General features: G+C 44.3%; 1 protein-coding gene across 2 annotated transcripts in view; it reads right to left on the bottom strand.

Annotated features, from left to right (window-relative positions):
* Positions 1–14,781, bottom strand: part of VAPB (VAMP associated protein B and C) — a 37,380-nt gene extending 22,599 nt beyond the window's left edge. The window contains exon 1 of one of the 2 annotated variants that reach the window (XM_059480823.1): positions 14,451–14,781. In XM_059480823.1, coding sequence (XP_059336806.1) covers positions 14,451–14,508 — 58 coding nt within the window. In that variant the 5' untranslated portion in view covers positions 14,509–14,781. The remainder of the gene's footprint in view (positions 1–14,450) is intronic. The other variant, XM_059480822.1, reaches the window with a different exon arrangement.
* Positions 14,782–16,424: the final 1,643 nt, after the last annotated feature.

The raw sequence follows: 16,424 nt of genomic DNA, 5'->3' as shown, positions 1-16,424 counted from the left end.
GCAGGCAGCATTCCACCACCCTCCTCTGCCAGCATGGATGCCTTGATGTAATTTAAGTTTGCTTCTTATTCTACACAAATTTGTCTCCTAAAACAATATTTAATGCAGCTGTAACAGTACTACAGTCCTGCAACCTCTATCCTTGATCCAATTTGTTTAAAGTAATTAGAAGGGGAAAAACCTCAAAAGAATTACACACATAATAACTCCAACCAGGCAACAAGGCAGCACCACTTCTGTCTGCACCCTGAGCAGACCAGCTTGGCAATGCAATGGGAGCTAAAAAATCTGAAGTAATAAAATTTTCAGATCCCATGGCAAAGGTTTCACTAGACCTGTGCCTGGTGAAACACTGAGATGTGAAAGAGAATGAAACACAGCTGTAAAGTTTTCTCTGTGTTCTGCATGCAGGGAGAGACTTTAAGCTAATGGAAAATAACTGGCCAGAAGCAGCCATGAGTTGTTAAAGAAGTTAAAACAAGCCAAATCATCAGAAAAATCCAGCAAACATTTAGGTGTGTAACGACAGTAGCAGATCTTCAAAACAGACCTAACAGGGAGAAATCAAACGTTTCAGAAGAAATTATAGGATGCCTATGCAATAAGGATGTGTCTTTACTAAAAAAATTACAGCTTGAGTTGTTCCAGCACAGGGGGAGGGTTGGCTGTACAAAGCCCTTCATCTGTGGCTGCATCCTCAGCAGTGCTTTACTGGTCTGCATGCTGGGATAGATTTTCTGGGGGAAATACCGTGTTTTGACTTGGCTGATCCACGAATGTGTGCGGGATTTGTGTGCCCCAGCACAGAGCTGCTGTTTGAAATTGTAATATGACAACGATTCTGTGTGGAAAATAATTTCCAAATGGAATTACTTATTGCTAACATAGATCACACCAAAATATTTGGCAGCAAAACCTTTCAGCAGACGGAACTCATTTCTTCTTGTCTGCTTGGTGTTTCCTCTTCTGTTCTGTCCACTAAACCCTAAACATTTTCTTTAGCTACATTTCCCCCAAATTACAGGTTTTACAGCCACCACAACTGTACTAGAAGGTTGACATCTGCTTCCAGCAAACCTGTGGGCAAGCACACTCATTCTTATAGCCCTGCTGCTCAAACTCTGCAGCAAGGCAAAACACAGCAGACAAATGCAGGATTAACGTGCCAATTAAGGTCTCCTGAAGAAAAAAATAAACAGACCACAGGGTATTACTCAGGGGTAACTGGGGCATGGCAGTGAAATATTATCACTTGGCTGGCCTGCCTTTTAAGAGCAAGGCCCATGGACTGCTAGCTGAAATGAAATCTTGGTTGCCTGTAGTTGGATTACTACAGCCAAGGTTACAGGTTTTTGGGGAGGTTGGTGTATGTGGGAGAACTTATCCCAGGAGAGACACAAGGTAATTCTGCACTGGAAATACACCTTTGCTTTCCAGCATCTGGACTTGAGCACTGCAGATAAAGCTGGTGTGGGTTTTAACAGTCATGTGAGATGCACATCAACCCTGCAGCTTCATTTTTCAATGCAAGGCATTGGGACTTTGGGAATCCTACCCAAATACAGGAAGAGAAAACACTACAATCTTTCTGGTAACTTTGTCCTCATTACAAGTGGATGAACTATTGATACAAATTTATGCAACATCTGGACAATGCTTGTACTCCCAAGGTGGGCTGAGAGCACAGTGAAGCCAGACTGGTGCATCTGGATGGTTCTGGGGTGAAAGCAACAAGTGAAGATGAAGATTGACTCTTAAAACCCACAATCCTAACTTAATCACATTATTTTGTTTTGAATGTTTTTTCGATTGCTTATAATAATATTTCTAGGTAAGTGGAACTGATACTAAGGCAGGGTGCTTTCCAAATGACAATTTGCTCTTTAAAATCATCCCAACTGTTTTTCTCACAGGTTTTTTAAAGATCATGAGAAGAATGCCACTGGTGTCATCCCAAGGACAAAGTTATGGGAAACAGGGTCTGTACATGCATCATCTGACATGGGGGTGTCATGGGAGCATGGAAGAATGTAGTAAATTGAATTTGGTGCTGAAAGTCTGAAATACTCCACAAGGGCTTGGTGACTTTCTCCTGCCAAAATAAAGTCAACTCATGTTAATGCAAAGTGGGCATCTAGTGATACACAAACTAGCAGTACTACTGAAAGAAAACGAAATATCACCTTCTATACTCATAAAACAACAAATAGGAAGAGGTATCCTGGTTTTTCACAGGACTACTTTTCAGCAGGATTGTTACTGAACTGTGGCTTTTCACCCACAAATCCAACCCTTCACATTTGAAGATCACAATGTTACCTCAGAATTTTACAGTCCATTTCCTATTCAAACACCAGTGCTGTATCAACCTTTCCTTAGAGAGCCATGCTGCAGTGTATGGCACTGTAATATCCCACACCATTTTAGTAATGATAAAAAAGTCTGGGAATTAGGTCAAAAGATCATGATGTCAACTCTATTTAAATTTTAAATAACCCTCACTGCAATAGAAATTGCCCATAATTGTTTCAGCAAATTCAGGCTGATAACTTTTTGATGAGCACAGTACTCACTGTGAGTTCCTTGCCACTCACTCCTCAGAGAAACCACGTTAACACAGCCCCATCATTTGTACTACATCTGAACACAACCATCCTCACCTTAACCAAAATTCCACGCTTTGGTATGGCAAATAATCAGACCTCATGCTGTTTGGCACATGAAGGAATTCAGCATAAGCGCCAGCAGAGGGAAAGCTTTGATGGCACAGGCTTGGGCAGGAACGTTCAAACCCAGCAGGGACAGTCTCTGCAGATCTGTACCTGCAATTATCACTACATCTTTATCACTAACTACACACATCAGCTGGCCCACAGGGTTGCTTCATTCCTGCATGAGCCCATCTCACTGCTGAGAGGGGAGGTGGTCTGGCCCTCATCTCCACCAGCTGCCTGTGCAAGCTGCACTGCGCTCCTCTGCTTGGCCAAGAGCAGAGCCAGGAGCTGCTGGGGCTGGAAATTAATCCCTCACCAGAGAGAGGGAGGGGGCAGTGGGGAGAGAAAAAGGAGAATCAGTTTTCAGCCAGAACCAGCAGCACTCAGAGCTGGCATCAGGAAAACTGCATCTTCCTGCACAGCATTCTGCCAATTTAAGGCCTCACAGTTGCAGGTTAAAGCTTGCAAGCACATCTGGGCATACGTGCTGCAGTCACACTTGTAGTGCTGGCATAGCTGCTGAAAGTAATTAAGGCACATTCATCATTTTGTCTGTACTTAAATTTAATGCAAATTCTCATCTGCTAAAAGCTAGGCTTTTCTAAAAAATGTAGTGAACTTTCCAAAGAAGAGCACTGCAGGAATACTTGATACAACTGGCAACCATTGATCCACAAGACTAGGAATAAATTCTTATCCAGTTGCCCATTCCCAGAGTGTTTTAGATGCACTTTCAGCATCTTGCCCTGAACAACTTTTGCAACTCCAGCTCACCACAGACATGTATCCAACAGCAAGGTAATTGGAAACAGCCAGCAATACAGGCAGAGCCTCTCATGAGATAACCTCTCTTGTACTTCCTTTGTGGAAAGCAGTGGAATGCAATATTAGGAGGGGAAGGATGTATTTCACCATGGTTTAATCCCACTGATGTGTCAGATGAAAGTCATTAATCACCTGACACATTAATCAGCCATACAAAGGTAACTGAAGAATCTTTAATAAGGGAGATGGTAGAAAGCAATAGAGGGGGAACTTAAATTGTTTTGTGACTATTCTCAAGAGCCCAAATCCTCCATGTGACTGGTAGATGTCCACATGCAGCAGTAATTAATCCAGTGAAAGAGTCACCCTGGCCCTGTGTGAGGGGAAAGGATGGGGCCTGAACATGACACTCATCCCTTCCCCACCCTACACCTACACTGGCCCCTCTCCCATGGCATTAAGTGCCTCCCCCAGCTCTGCCAGCCCCTCAAACTGGGATGCCCCTTGCCCTGCTCTAGAAGGAGGTGTCAGCACCATCAAACAGCCACCATACCCCTGTCTCCATCTCATCACTTCAGTCTTTCCACCTGCAACTTTTCTCATCTTCACATCCGAGTGGTTTCTCAATTCCTTTACTGCCCCTGACAACACCAAGTGATTTCATTTTATTTCCATGGGCTCTCCCATTTTATTTCTGTGGATGTCTATCAGAATAAGAGAGGCAAAATAAAACCAGCAGTGATGTGCAAGAGGGCTCAATAACAGGTGAGGACCCTGACTTACTGCAGGCTTCTTTTAAAGTCATATATAAAGCTGATGACCTTTGAAGATAAACACTGAAATGAAAAGAGCTGAAATGTCAAGCAAGACATCTTGAGCTATCAGCCAGGTGCCTGAGAATCAACAACACCCAAGATCCAATCAAACTCTCCCACCACCTTACTTGTCTTTAGACAAATCACTTAAGGGCTTGATCTTCTGCTATTAAGAGCCTTAAGAGTTGACAGCAGCTCCAAAACAGAAGCAGGTTTGGACCCTTATAGTTTCCCTCTCAGTCAAGTAAGGAGAATACTTACCTAATTACACAGAATCTTGTGAAGATTAGTGTTTTAAAAAGCACTGTGTGCCAAGGTTTAATCATCATCATCATCTGGCTCTGGAGACTCTCATAATTAAGTGAGCATCCGCAACTTTTGAAATCAAAGAAGCCAAAAAATCAGAAGCAAGAAAAGCCTGTGTTGCATAAATATCTGATTTCACAAGTAACTCACTGAGACAGCCCAAATCCCCCAAATTTGGTAATTATTTTTTTAAAAATCCTTGTGTAAACCACATGCCAACCTTTTGACCTCAGCTCAGATTTTAAAAGGAACTAGCTACAACCCTCCAGCCCTGTGGAATCAATATCTTCACTCCCAGCACCCACATCCTCATCCAAAAGAGCCCTTGAAACAAAGTGACAGGAGGAGAGTGGTCCCTTCCACTTCTGCTGTATCAAACAGTGGATGCCTGCATGAAAAAATATTACAAAAATAGAAGCAACATCTACATCACTGCCTATGCAATAGCTGATGCAGTGGAGCAATTTTTTTAAGAAGTATGCAATCAATAAAGTGACCTAAGAGGGGAAAAAAAAAAGGGTGCAGAAACCCAACAAAATTACATGATTCAGATGCCAAAGTTGGAGCAAGGTTGGCAGCAAGTTACTCCATTTAGATGGATTAATCAGTGTCCTTCCCTGGCCTATTCTAGCATAAACTATTTTTCTCAGAGCACGCCTCATGCTTAATTGGGAAAAAAGCCCAAACCCCAAACAAACATGAGACTGAAGACTATTTTCAGGGTATTTGTTAGTATGTAATTTTTGTCACCTTTTATCCCTCAGAGGATCATTAACAGTCTGACTTCACAGCTGTAAGAACTGAGAGGCCACACATAAGCTTGCCAAGAGAAATAGAAGAATATGTCCTTCATATAATTTTGGTACCAATGTCATTTGTTTTTTCCCCAGTTGATCTATTCAGAGTTTTTTTATGACCAAACATTACCTACAGCAAACTTCAGCAACAAAATCACAGAACATGAAATATCTTCTGTGCATCATGGAGTCAAACCAGATTTCTGCACACACTGGCATGAACAAGAGACTGCGAGCAGCCCTGGTGAGCTCTCAGAGGTGGATCTCTGTTTCAGCTGTGCTTTCAGATCCTTTCAGGAGCGAGTGCCAGACAGATTGTATTACCTTGCTCATTCTGCACACAAATATCACAGGAGCCAACTCTGTCCAGGTATGAAAACAGCTCAGGAAACACTGGGACAGCAGCTGCAGCTCTTTCAATAACCATGACGTAGCCAGACTCACTCAGGTAAGACATCTCCTTCTTGCACATAGCCTGGAGCTCCATCCACGGGCTATGGGAAGGACAAAAACAAAGCCCTGGCTCCCAGGAGAAGTGGGGATGCAGCAACACAGCAATGAAGCCTTGATGTGCAAACCTCCCTGACAAAAACACTGCCAAAGACAGAAATCAATGTAAAATGTTTCCCTGGAAGAACCATCCTGATTTTAATCACCAATCCAAGCTACACTTTTTCTTCTAAAGTGATTTTTTCCTGGTCTAATTTCATCACTAATCTCCATTTCAAATGCACATCAAAATGTTAGGGAAGGAGCAACTTAACTGCTCTAATTTTACTCTCACATATACTCCTCAAATAGAGAAATTTGATGTGCAGCTTAAATAGCAAATGAGCAAATATTTTAAAGTGCAAAACTGTGCATAAGTCGAAAATACCAGAAGAAACAAACACAATTAGATATTCAGGGGATGCACAAAGAATAGCTGCTTTGCTAATAAGTTAAAAAACCCAAGCCACATAAAATAGGCAGTGGGATACTATTTATGGCAACAAAAAAAGGAAGGAATCCTGAGCTTAGCAAGATATATTCCAGGGAGCTACTCAGGAAAGGAAAAAAAATAAAAAAAAAAAAGGAAAAAAAACCAAAACAAAATCAGAAATTTAGCCAGCAGCAGAGAGAAAACGTAATCAGAAAAAAAAAAATCTGACAGTTTATATGTGTGGCATAGAACAAGAAACAAATGTCAAGTTGTGTTCTTGAAGCCTAAACTTCTGCCTTTTCCACCCTAAACAATTCCACGATTCTGTGATCATCTGCACCATTGTATGACATCACTAAGCACAGTGTAAAACCAGCTATACAAAAATTAAGGGGGAAAAAATATTACTGCCTTTATATCTCTGCTCCTAGTCTGGTAAAAATACAGAAAGCCCAGAAGAAGAGAAATCACAATTCAGAGGAAATGCAAATGTTTTGAGAAAACACAAAATATATTGTTAATTCACATATCAGAAGAAGCACTAACTGCAAATATCAACAGACAACAAACATGAAACTGCACAAGGGGGAGGGTGAACAGCTGGGAGAAACATCAGAAGCACCAGCAAGGATGAAGGTAACCAGTGTGATGAAAAAAGTAGCAGTCTTGGGAAAAAGGAGAAAGTGCATTTTTTTTTTCTTAAAAGAATTACATAGTCATTTGACATGCCTTCTACAAGCACAACTAATTTGTCTTTTCAATTGCTTGCAAAAACATAAGATTTGGCTCCATAGTGATCCCCACACCTACATGATTTTATAATCTGCATCCTAAATAACTGGATCACCAGGCAAACCTCCTCCTTCTCCATTTTTCCACCCCTCGTGGAAACCAACCAAGAAAACAGGATTAAATTTAGAATGATAAAATCTTTAATCCATGCACCATGGTATGAGGGACTCAGAAAACTAGACACTAAAGTAGTTTAGCAAAGAGATTATTTTCATAAAGTATTTATGAAAACGTGGGGTAAGTACTGCAGGCAGCAGCAGTACCCAATCTGTACAAATGTGTTTGAGGCCACGAGAATTCCAGCTGAACTGAGCAATTTTCAGAACAGCTCTAATAGAGAAAGAACAGAGCATCCTCAGGCTGGTGGGTGCTGCTGGTGTGAACACAGAGCCACACTCAGGGCAGGTGTGCAGCCCTGAATCCCACAGGGCAGTGGGGATTTGCTGTGCACACACTGCCAGGGACACCAAGGACTGGGACAGCTGCTCCAGACCCACGGCACAAATCCCTCCTTACAAAAGGCTGCCTAGCAGGCCAAATTTTAAACTCAACAACATCCCAGAAAATAACTTACATGGCTCTACATCTTGGTCAGCAGAGCACTGAAAGAGTTTATATATTGAAAAAATACTGGGTCAAATGCCAGAGGAAAAGACTTAGCATGAATCTAACCCCTAGCTCGGACAAACTGGTAGTTAAATATTCATATATGAATAAAAAATAAGCTTTCCTTTCTGCCTCTGGTCATCACAAGGAAGACAAAGGACCTCCAGTGCTGTGGCAGGAACTGTCACAGCAGTGCCAGTCCCTCACCTAGAGGGGAGAGGGCTCTGACTGGGAAGAGTTCCTGACCTCATCAGTGAGGATTTACTGGCAGAAAAAACCCAACAAAACAACTATCGCAGCAGCAAGATGATAATGTTAAAGATCGCGTTTCTTACAAACACAAAGATGAAATTTAAGTCTGAAACAACAGCTGTCACCACAAACAGAAGTGTTGCAAACACCACCAATAAGGCTTTCAAAGCCAAGCAGTCACACTGACAGGCAAAGTAAAGAGGCTGTTATTGTACCAACTATGAAATGCATTCAGTAGTTATTAGCTGTACCCAGCAGGCAGCAAACATAAGACCAATATGGTAACAAGATAGTAGAAAATGAGTGTGACTGCAAGATGTGGGCAGAATTAGCAAGGGTCATTTGATGCCTGCACGGCCTCAGCTGGGCAGAAAGCTGCTCAGAGGCACTCAGCAACAGGACAAACCCTCCCTCGCCCTGCTTCCTACAAAAACTGCATTATAACATATGTACAAGTTGCTCATTTGATCCAAAACTCATTTGATGCAATCAATACCTTCCAGAGCTGGCTGCATAGAACAAATTAAGCTGCTTTTAAAATTGGGTATTTGTTCATAGATGTAAGCTGACCTGAGCTCATGAAGTTGGATCATTTGCTATGGTGATGATGCCTTTTTTCCAGCTAAGTTTCAAAACAGATCTGACAATCTATTTAAAGGTTTGTACTTGAATTTTTACAATCCTAATTCTGAATTAGAGAGCAATTAAACAGAATTCACTCTTGTATTTAATGGCAGCTAACCTATTTTAAAAGAAATAAGGTATTACACAGTTACTGGTAAGTTTTTAATTTATGAATCTTGCACTGTGAGGAAAAATAGGTAATAATTTATTTTCCAATGAGGAGGCACTATCAGGAGCTGCTGTTTAAATTTCTACTCTATATTCCTTTCACGGGTGACAGGACACTGCACATGGCATGCAGGGCAGCAGCTGGTAAATACAATTTACTGCTAAGTACCAGTGTGAACCTGCATCCACTCTGACACATTAAGTGTGTCTTCATTTTGCCATGATAGCCATGCTCCCAGGACTTGAGAGAGCCACCCCTTCCATCTGTATTTTCAATATAATCTGTTATCAGATCTATCTTCTGAAGTGATGAATAGAGGTCACAGCACAGCAACCAAATCAGACTGGCAGGCTGCCATCCTGATGAGCTTTAAATAACAAACTTGAAAAACTTTTTCATGTATCATTACAATAGCTCCATAGCTCAAAGTGAGCTGAAAATCCATGGACAAACACAGGATTCCCAAGGAACAGGAAGTTGTGAATGTATGTGGCCCATTCTGTACAGTAAAGGCAATGAGTTGACCACATTTAAAACACAAAATCCCACAAAACTAAGAAAAGCAATGGCCAAGTAACATTTTTTGTCACTGCATTAGGTCTTTCCCTGAAATAGTAATACTTTGATCCTATTAATGCTCATAACTTCAACTGGAATTCTTAAAATCTGTGCAGTACAAAATTATTCAAAAGTCCTTAACCCGTAAATCACATTGACCAAAGCCTTCAAGGAGATTGTGGTATTTTTGGAAATAGTCTTGGGAGACCTAAATACATTAATTAAATTTAACAGAAAATGCAGTTATACCTCCTTGACTGCTTCACACATCTCAATTGTTCTTTGGTGCTCCAACCATCCTATTCAAAGTTCCAAATTTCTGTTAATCCTATTCAAAGTTCCAAATTTCTGTTAGTCCCACATGTACAACTCCTCTCTCATTTCCCAGTGGAGCTGTTGAGTGCTGTGTCTCTACTGTACAGGACATCAGCAGATTAAGAAAGCACAAGAGAAGCACAATCTTCAACTTAATTCTACCTTTCAAAAAAGGGATGTATTGTAAGAAATGCACAATGCATCACTACCCTCTCTTACCTCCAGTTTTTTCCCTCAACACCTCTCTTCTAAAGTGAAGAGACTATGCAAAGTGATGAATTAATTCTAAAACCAATGGAGCACGTGAAATCAGAGTAATTCACTGAGATGCAGCAGGTCTGTGCAACTAAACAAATGTTTAATAGAATAAGTTATTGATTTTAGCTAAGCTGCAAGAAAATTGAGTGCATCATTAACTGCACCAGAAAAAGACTGATTTTCTTTGATAACTGGGATATATTTTAGGATAAATTTGTGTAGATTTAGGAAGCCTGCCTGTTATTTAAATACTATGTCCCCTTTTCAAGACTATGATTTGATAATTAAATTCAAATATGTAGAGAGATGCAAAGGTTTACTCGTATTTAATGCGGTAACAATGACTTGACTTGGAATCAGGCCAGACAAAGGGAAGCAAGGGCTGGTACATTTTTCAGCAGGAAAGCAGACAGCCATTGGCACAGCAGCCTTCAAAGAGTAAAGAAATGCTAGAACTGGCTGCCATTCTGCTCTGAATACCAGGAGGCCTTTAAGAATTTAAAGAAAACAGCATATAAACATTCAACTTCAAAGATGCACATTAATTATCCTAAACAGCCAACTACTCACAATAATGTCCCTATTTTACATTCTTAAACATGGCCTGTGACTAGAAATTCCTATTTATCCAATACAGGAGACAATGAGCACGAAGTCAAATTCCTCCCAATACCTTCAGTGCAGGAGTGATTCAACCATTCCCAGTGGATCAGGACAGGGACAGAGATGTAAGTGAACAGTGCACATGCCCTGAACCTCTCTTCTGAGACTTGGCAGCAGCAGCTTCAGCAAACACTAATCTCACATCCCAAATGTTACTGGCCTGTTGCACTGAAGAGCCTTAGCCTGCTGTCTGGTAGAAGGGGATATTCCTGTCACACAGAGGAGGCTCTGCACACCCTCACTGCAATGAGCAGATCTGGCTGGAGTTCACTCAGCCTGACCTGGAGGAGCTCCGAGTGTCTCAGTAGGGAGTGGCAGCCACCCCACCATGCAAACACAAACTGCACAGGACTGGGGTAAACACTAAATTCTGAACATTTCAATGCTGCAGATGCACTCCTTGACTCAGTACACCGACACAGGCCGAGGCCACACCTTTGGGCTGCAGCTCTGAGGTAGCCAGGGCTTGTCCCCGAGCCAGTGACAGGTGACAGCCCCAGGTCAGGGGCTCTGTTAGCAGCAGAGAGGATCGGTTCATTGCTCTGGTTCATTGTTGTGCCCCTAGCAGAAAGCAAAGCTACACAGTGACATATTGCATAGGTCCAGGATCACATACTGGGGACAGGAACCTGCATTTCCAACTGGCACGACCTGCAGAGTTTAGCAGGCACTAATCCCTGCTTGGCAGTACTGCCGGGAGCCACTTGGGGAGCACGGACAGAGTGCTGAGTCATAAGTCCAGCCTAACCTGGAGCAAACCTCCAGAAACGCCACCAAAATGTCCCTCAGCCTCCGCCACCGCCCATCTGTGCCACCCCTCCTGAGCAACACTGCCCCAGCAGCATCTCAAACACTACAAACCCAGGGCAGTCCTAAAATACCTATATTTTAAAAAATTTTACTTGCTGGCATTAAACAGCCGATCTCTAGTCCTGGTGGGCACATATGGTGAAAAGACAGATCAGCCTCGGTGGGCAGCCACCCTGTGAGGGGCAGGAGGCTCCTGCAGCACAATTCCACATCCTTGTTCAGCTTTAAATCTAGCAATTCTTAAAGTCAGAGCCCCGAATGTTGTAACAAATTCTTGGCAGATTAATGTCATCTCTTAGATTGAAAAAAAGAAGAAAGGGAAACATAAATGTAAATGTCACGTATACCAACAACGCTCTTTTTCACCATTTGTTACCAGTGAATGCTGAGCTGTAAACCTTTAGCTGGATAATTTTTTTGCAACCCTACAATGACCAAGAAGTGGAGGAAGTCACTGGCAAGCCAGTGAAGCTCCTATTTCACACGGCACCAGAGAGGAGGGCAAGAAGTGGGCACCTTCAGCCACCTAATGGTGTTCTGCCTCCCACGACTCACAGCTGCATTTCAGCACAGCACACGCTGATGCTATTTTGGAGCATGTGTGCTCTGCTGTAGGAGATGCGAGGCGGGAGGAAAGACAACCCCTGCTCATGTTCACATGCTGTGAAAAAAAATTCCAGCATGAAAAACTCCTTTGATATTTTTTTCAAACGAGACACAAGCACGGTATTTTGAAACAGAGCACCAAATGAATTTATGAGATTCACTGCAAAACTAAGGGGCTACAAAAGCTTCTATAAAATGGTTTTCAACCCTTAAGAAGTGAAAGTGCAGGCCATGGTTGCAACCCCAAAGTGACTGGGATACATTATAGAAGACATCCTTATTCACTATATTATTCCTGACATCCTACCTCCCTCTAAATTTTATACTGAAGAGCTACACAGAGCCTTTCAACAGCATCAGAGTGAACAATTTTCTGCTTTTTCTACCTTTCTGCATTTGGATTCAGCCCTTCCCCATTTTCAGTATTAGGTTTAGAGCCCAATCTCAGTTTCCCACATTGAGTACCATGTCTTTCAGCACACACCACAAGGATGCCTGTACCAGTCAGCAGCTCCATGACCTCTGTCAGCCTGGATCTACTTGTACGGGGCCAAGGAACACTCTGGAAATAAATGCAACTATTTACAAAGGTAACAATATCATTTCACCCCTATCACCAGGCAGTATGTCATCACAAGATTAGTAGGGCAAGAAATGCTTAGAGCACAATTTACTTCATGAATACTTCAACCTGGTGTTTCCTGAATGAAGGGCAGCGGTCAGCACTGTTTGCTAGAAAGGACTGTAAGGCACAGGTACTGCCAAAGCATATGAACGCTGCCCACAGCACTAAGTCTGTTTGAACATTAATATTTAAGTGTACTTTGAAACTAAGCCATTTAATAGCTGCAGTTAGTCAAGCAGCATTTTATGCCGTAAGGAGCGCGCGCTGCTGGCTAAAGATCTGGCAACCAAAAGCGCTATGGTTAGTTGATTTAACTTCAATGGCTACTGGTTCTTTAGCCCAGAACCTCATCTGAAAGAAAGACAGCCTGACAAGAAAAAGCAGAGTCTGGCAAGGTTTATATCTACTTGCGATGAAGCAAAGAATGAAAAACAAACCCTGAACCACAATTATGTCTCATTAGCAAGTCAGTGCCAATTAAGGGCCCACTTTTTGCCCACCTGAGCTTGGATTTGCTTGTTTGCTGAAAGCAATTTTATCCAGAACAAAAGGTGATTTTAATCTAATCATACTTAACACAAAGAATGTCAAAACAACAATAGTTTCCTTCTTAAGCATGTTTGATACTGCTGCCATAACAACTTCAGCTTACAACAAAGATATATTCATTCCCCCCAGTGTTTATTAACAGGCTGTTTGAGAAAACCCACTTTGTATTAATAGTTCAAATATATTTACTAATAAAAACTGGTAAAGACCTCCTCTATATTTAAAAATGTACATGAAAGCTTTTTTTAAAGGAGTATTATTTTTGCCAGAGGCCAATAAACAGATTCCCATTTTTAAAAAAAGAAGCTTATTTGCCAGATAATCAAGTGAAGCTATAAAACACCTCTGACTCTGGTGGCATAAATAAACTTGCTGATTGCTTATTTGTAATCCCAGAATATTGTATTACAGCTGTGCTGTCAGGCTGCAAGGCAGGAATTTCAGTGCCAGTGGGAGCCCAAACCCATTCAAGACTTTTATTTAAACGATGGATTTTTGCACAGGCAGCCTATTCGTGACTTATTTAGCCAAACAGCTTGCTAAATTATAATAATAAGCAGGAAAAGCCAGGAAGTGCTGCCCAGCACCTGGCCAGAGGCCTCGTGTTTTTGGCCAGAGACATGATTGCAACCCCACACTGCCTGGGACACATTACAGAAGAAACCCTTATTCGTTATCTTATTCCCAACATCCTTCCTGGGTCTAGATTCTATACAGAAGACCCACGCAGAACACTTAAACGGCTCCATCGCTAGCAATTTCCCGATTTTGTCTTTTGATTAAGCCCTTTATCCGTTCCTGGGGTTTGTGGCACCTGAGTTCCCAGTCCCACCTCACGGACATCGCTGTCCTACATTACAGCATCAGATCTTTCGGCCGGGGCCGCGCACACACCCCCGGCGGGGCCTGGGGACGCAGCCCAGCTCCGCCGCTGCCCCGCGGGGTCCCCCCCGTCCGCGGCCGCCGCCCCCGGGAAGGTCAGGCGGGCACAGCCCGGTGTTCCCGCTGCCGCCCGGGCAAGGCGCGGCCGGGACCCCCCCGCGCCGGCCCCGCGGGCCGCCCCCACCCGCGCCGCGGCTGCGGCAGCGCTGAGGGAGGCGCGGGGAGACCCCCGCGGGCCGGGGGCGGCTCCGCGGCGGGCGGGGGGCCCCGGCGGGGCGGCGGGCGCGGCGCTGAAGGACATTTTAGCTGCCGGCGGTGCCCGGCCCCCGGAAAATGGCTGCCGGGAGCGGGCCCCGAGCGCGGCCGCGCCGCCCGCCCGGCGCGGGGAGCGGCGGCGAGGGATGGCGGCGGCCGCCTCGTACCTTTGAATTTGAGCTCGTGCTGCGGTTCGAGGCTCAGGACCTGCTCCGCTTTCGCCATGTTCCTCCTCCTCCTCCTCGGCGGTGGCGGCACCAGGCGGAGAGAGGAAGGGACGGGGAGGGAGGGGAAGGAAGAGGGGAGGGAGGGAGGAAGGGAGGGAGGAGGGAAGGCGGGCGGGGGGCGCGCCCGGTGCCGGGTTCACTCCTCGCCCGGGTGCCGGTTCACCCTCTCCCGGCTGCTCGTTCGCTCTTCGCTCGGGCGCTGTTTCACCCTCCCCTGGGTGTTTGTTCACACTGTCCCGGCGGCCCCGGAGCGGGGACAGGCGCGGGCGGCGGTCGGGCGGCGGCTGGCGGCGCACACGCTGCCGGGCAGGGCGGGCGGGAGGCGGGATGATGCAGCACCGAGGGGCCCGCGGAGAGGCTGCGGCGGCGGCTGACGTGAGCCCGGCCCCGCCGTGAGGGGCCGCGGGGGGAGGCTCCGCGCCGCCGCTCCTCGGGCGCTCCCGTGGCCGGAGGTGCCTCCCCGGAGCGTTTCGGGAACAAAGAGGGCTAATAAACAACGTTTAATCGTCACTGGAAAGCGTGGTTTGTAATAAACGCCTTTTAACCAGAAGCAGCGTGGCTTTTTAGGCCTCTATTCTCTGCGCCCTCAGGGCTGCAGGGGAAGCCCTCGGGCCCCTCGCCGCCCTGCCCGGCTCCCAGCGGAGCTCCGGCCGGGCTCGGGGGAGGGCAGGGAAGCGCTCCCGGGAACAGGAGGAGCTCCCGGGGCCGCCCAGCGCCAGGGCAGCCCTGGGAACCGGCACCGAGCTGCAGGCAATACTCGCTTTTTAATGAATCAAACCAGAACTTCAGGTCACCTCAGATTTTAAGACATCCCTCCTCCCCTTTTTAAAGTTTTGGGTAACTCGTTGGGGTTTTTATGTTTGTTTTGAGGTGGTTTGTGGTGGTTGTGTTTTGGGAATTTTTGTTTGTGTTTAGCTTTGGTTGGTTGGTTTTTACTCCAATGTTTTAAAACATTTCTTTGAAACTTACAGCATGGTTTAATATAGAGTGCAGCTTTATTGATAGCCCTAGGCCAGTGTAATTACAGCAACATTACACTTTTTGCTCCCCTCTCTCCTCGGTTGTTTTAAACATTTGAAAAGTTCCTAAGAATTTATAAAGCATTGCTATAACCTGTCAGAGGCATGAGTTTGGGATGCCCCTCTTAAGAGGAGAAATATGCTGGTCTTAAAAACTGGTAATTTATGTACACTAAAAAGTATTCATTGGACTTTAAACATACTGGACTTTATACATACATGACTTCTGGAAAAGATGAAATAAAAAGATTCCAAAGAAAATTAATTTCTCACACCAGTATAATCTACATGCAGGGCACCTTTCCCTCACACAAATTCTTTGTATCATGTTATTTGACTTAATAAATTCCAAAAATGCGTAAGGTAGCTAAAAGAATCTAGAATTACAACAAGAGTATTGTTCTCTTCCTGGCACTAAGAGCAATGTCAAATGAGTGATGTGTATGTTAAAATTAACACCCCAGAGCAGGACAGTGGCATTCCCTGCTCTGAGCACATCTGCAGTGTTTATACCTCACCTTCAGCTGCTCCTGTCCACCACAATCCCTGTTCTGCTCATGTGCTTTACCACCTCCCATCCTATTTCATCTTTTTTGTTCTCTGTCATCTTTCATTCCATGCCAAAACAAACCAAACCCACACCTGTGTTTAGTACGAAACTTATAGTTTTGCATGATACAAGTGAAACCTGCCAACTCCTTCCAGGCAGGATGATGGGACTGATTTTTTAAAGCTTCAGCACTGCAGGGCAATACACTCAAATACTGCTCTTGTTCTTTAAATTCCTTCTCTTTTGGGGAAAGGATGGTCACATAACATCATAAAGGGGTGTATTTTCTTTTCCAGAAAACTAGATTTGGATGGTATTTTTACTCCTTGAGGGGATGGGGCATAA

The sequence above is a fragment of the Ammospiza nelsoni genome, chromosome 12 (assembly GCF_027579445.1).
Source record: "Ammospiza nelsoni isolate bAmmNel1 chromosome 12, bAmmNel1.pri, whole genome shotgun sequence".
NCBI lineage: Eukaryota > Metazoa > Chordata > Aves > Passeriformes > Passerellidae > Ammospiza > Ammospiza nelsoni.
Note: the sequence above shows the minus strand (reverse complement) of the source record. Positions and strands in the feature narration are given on the sequence as shown.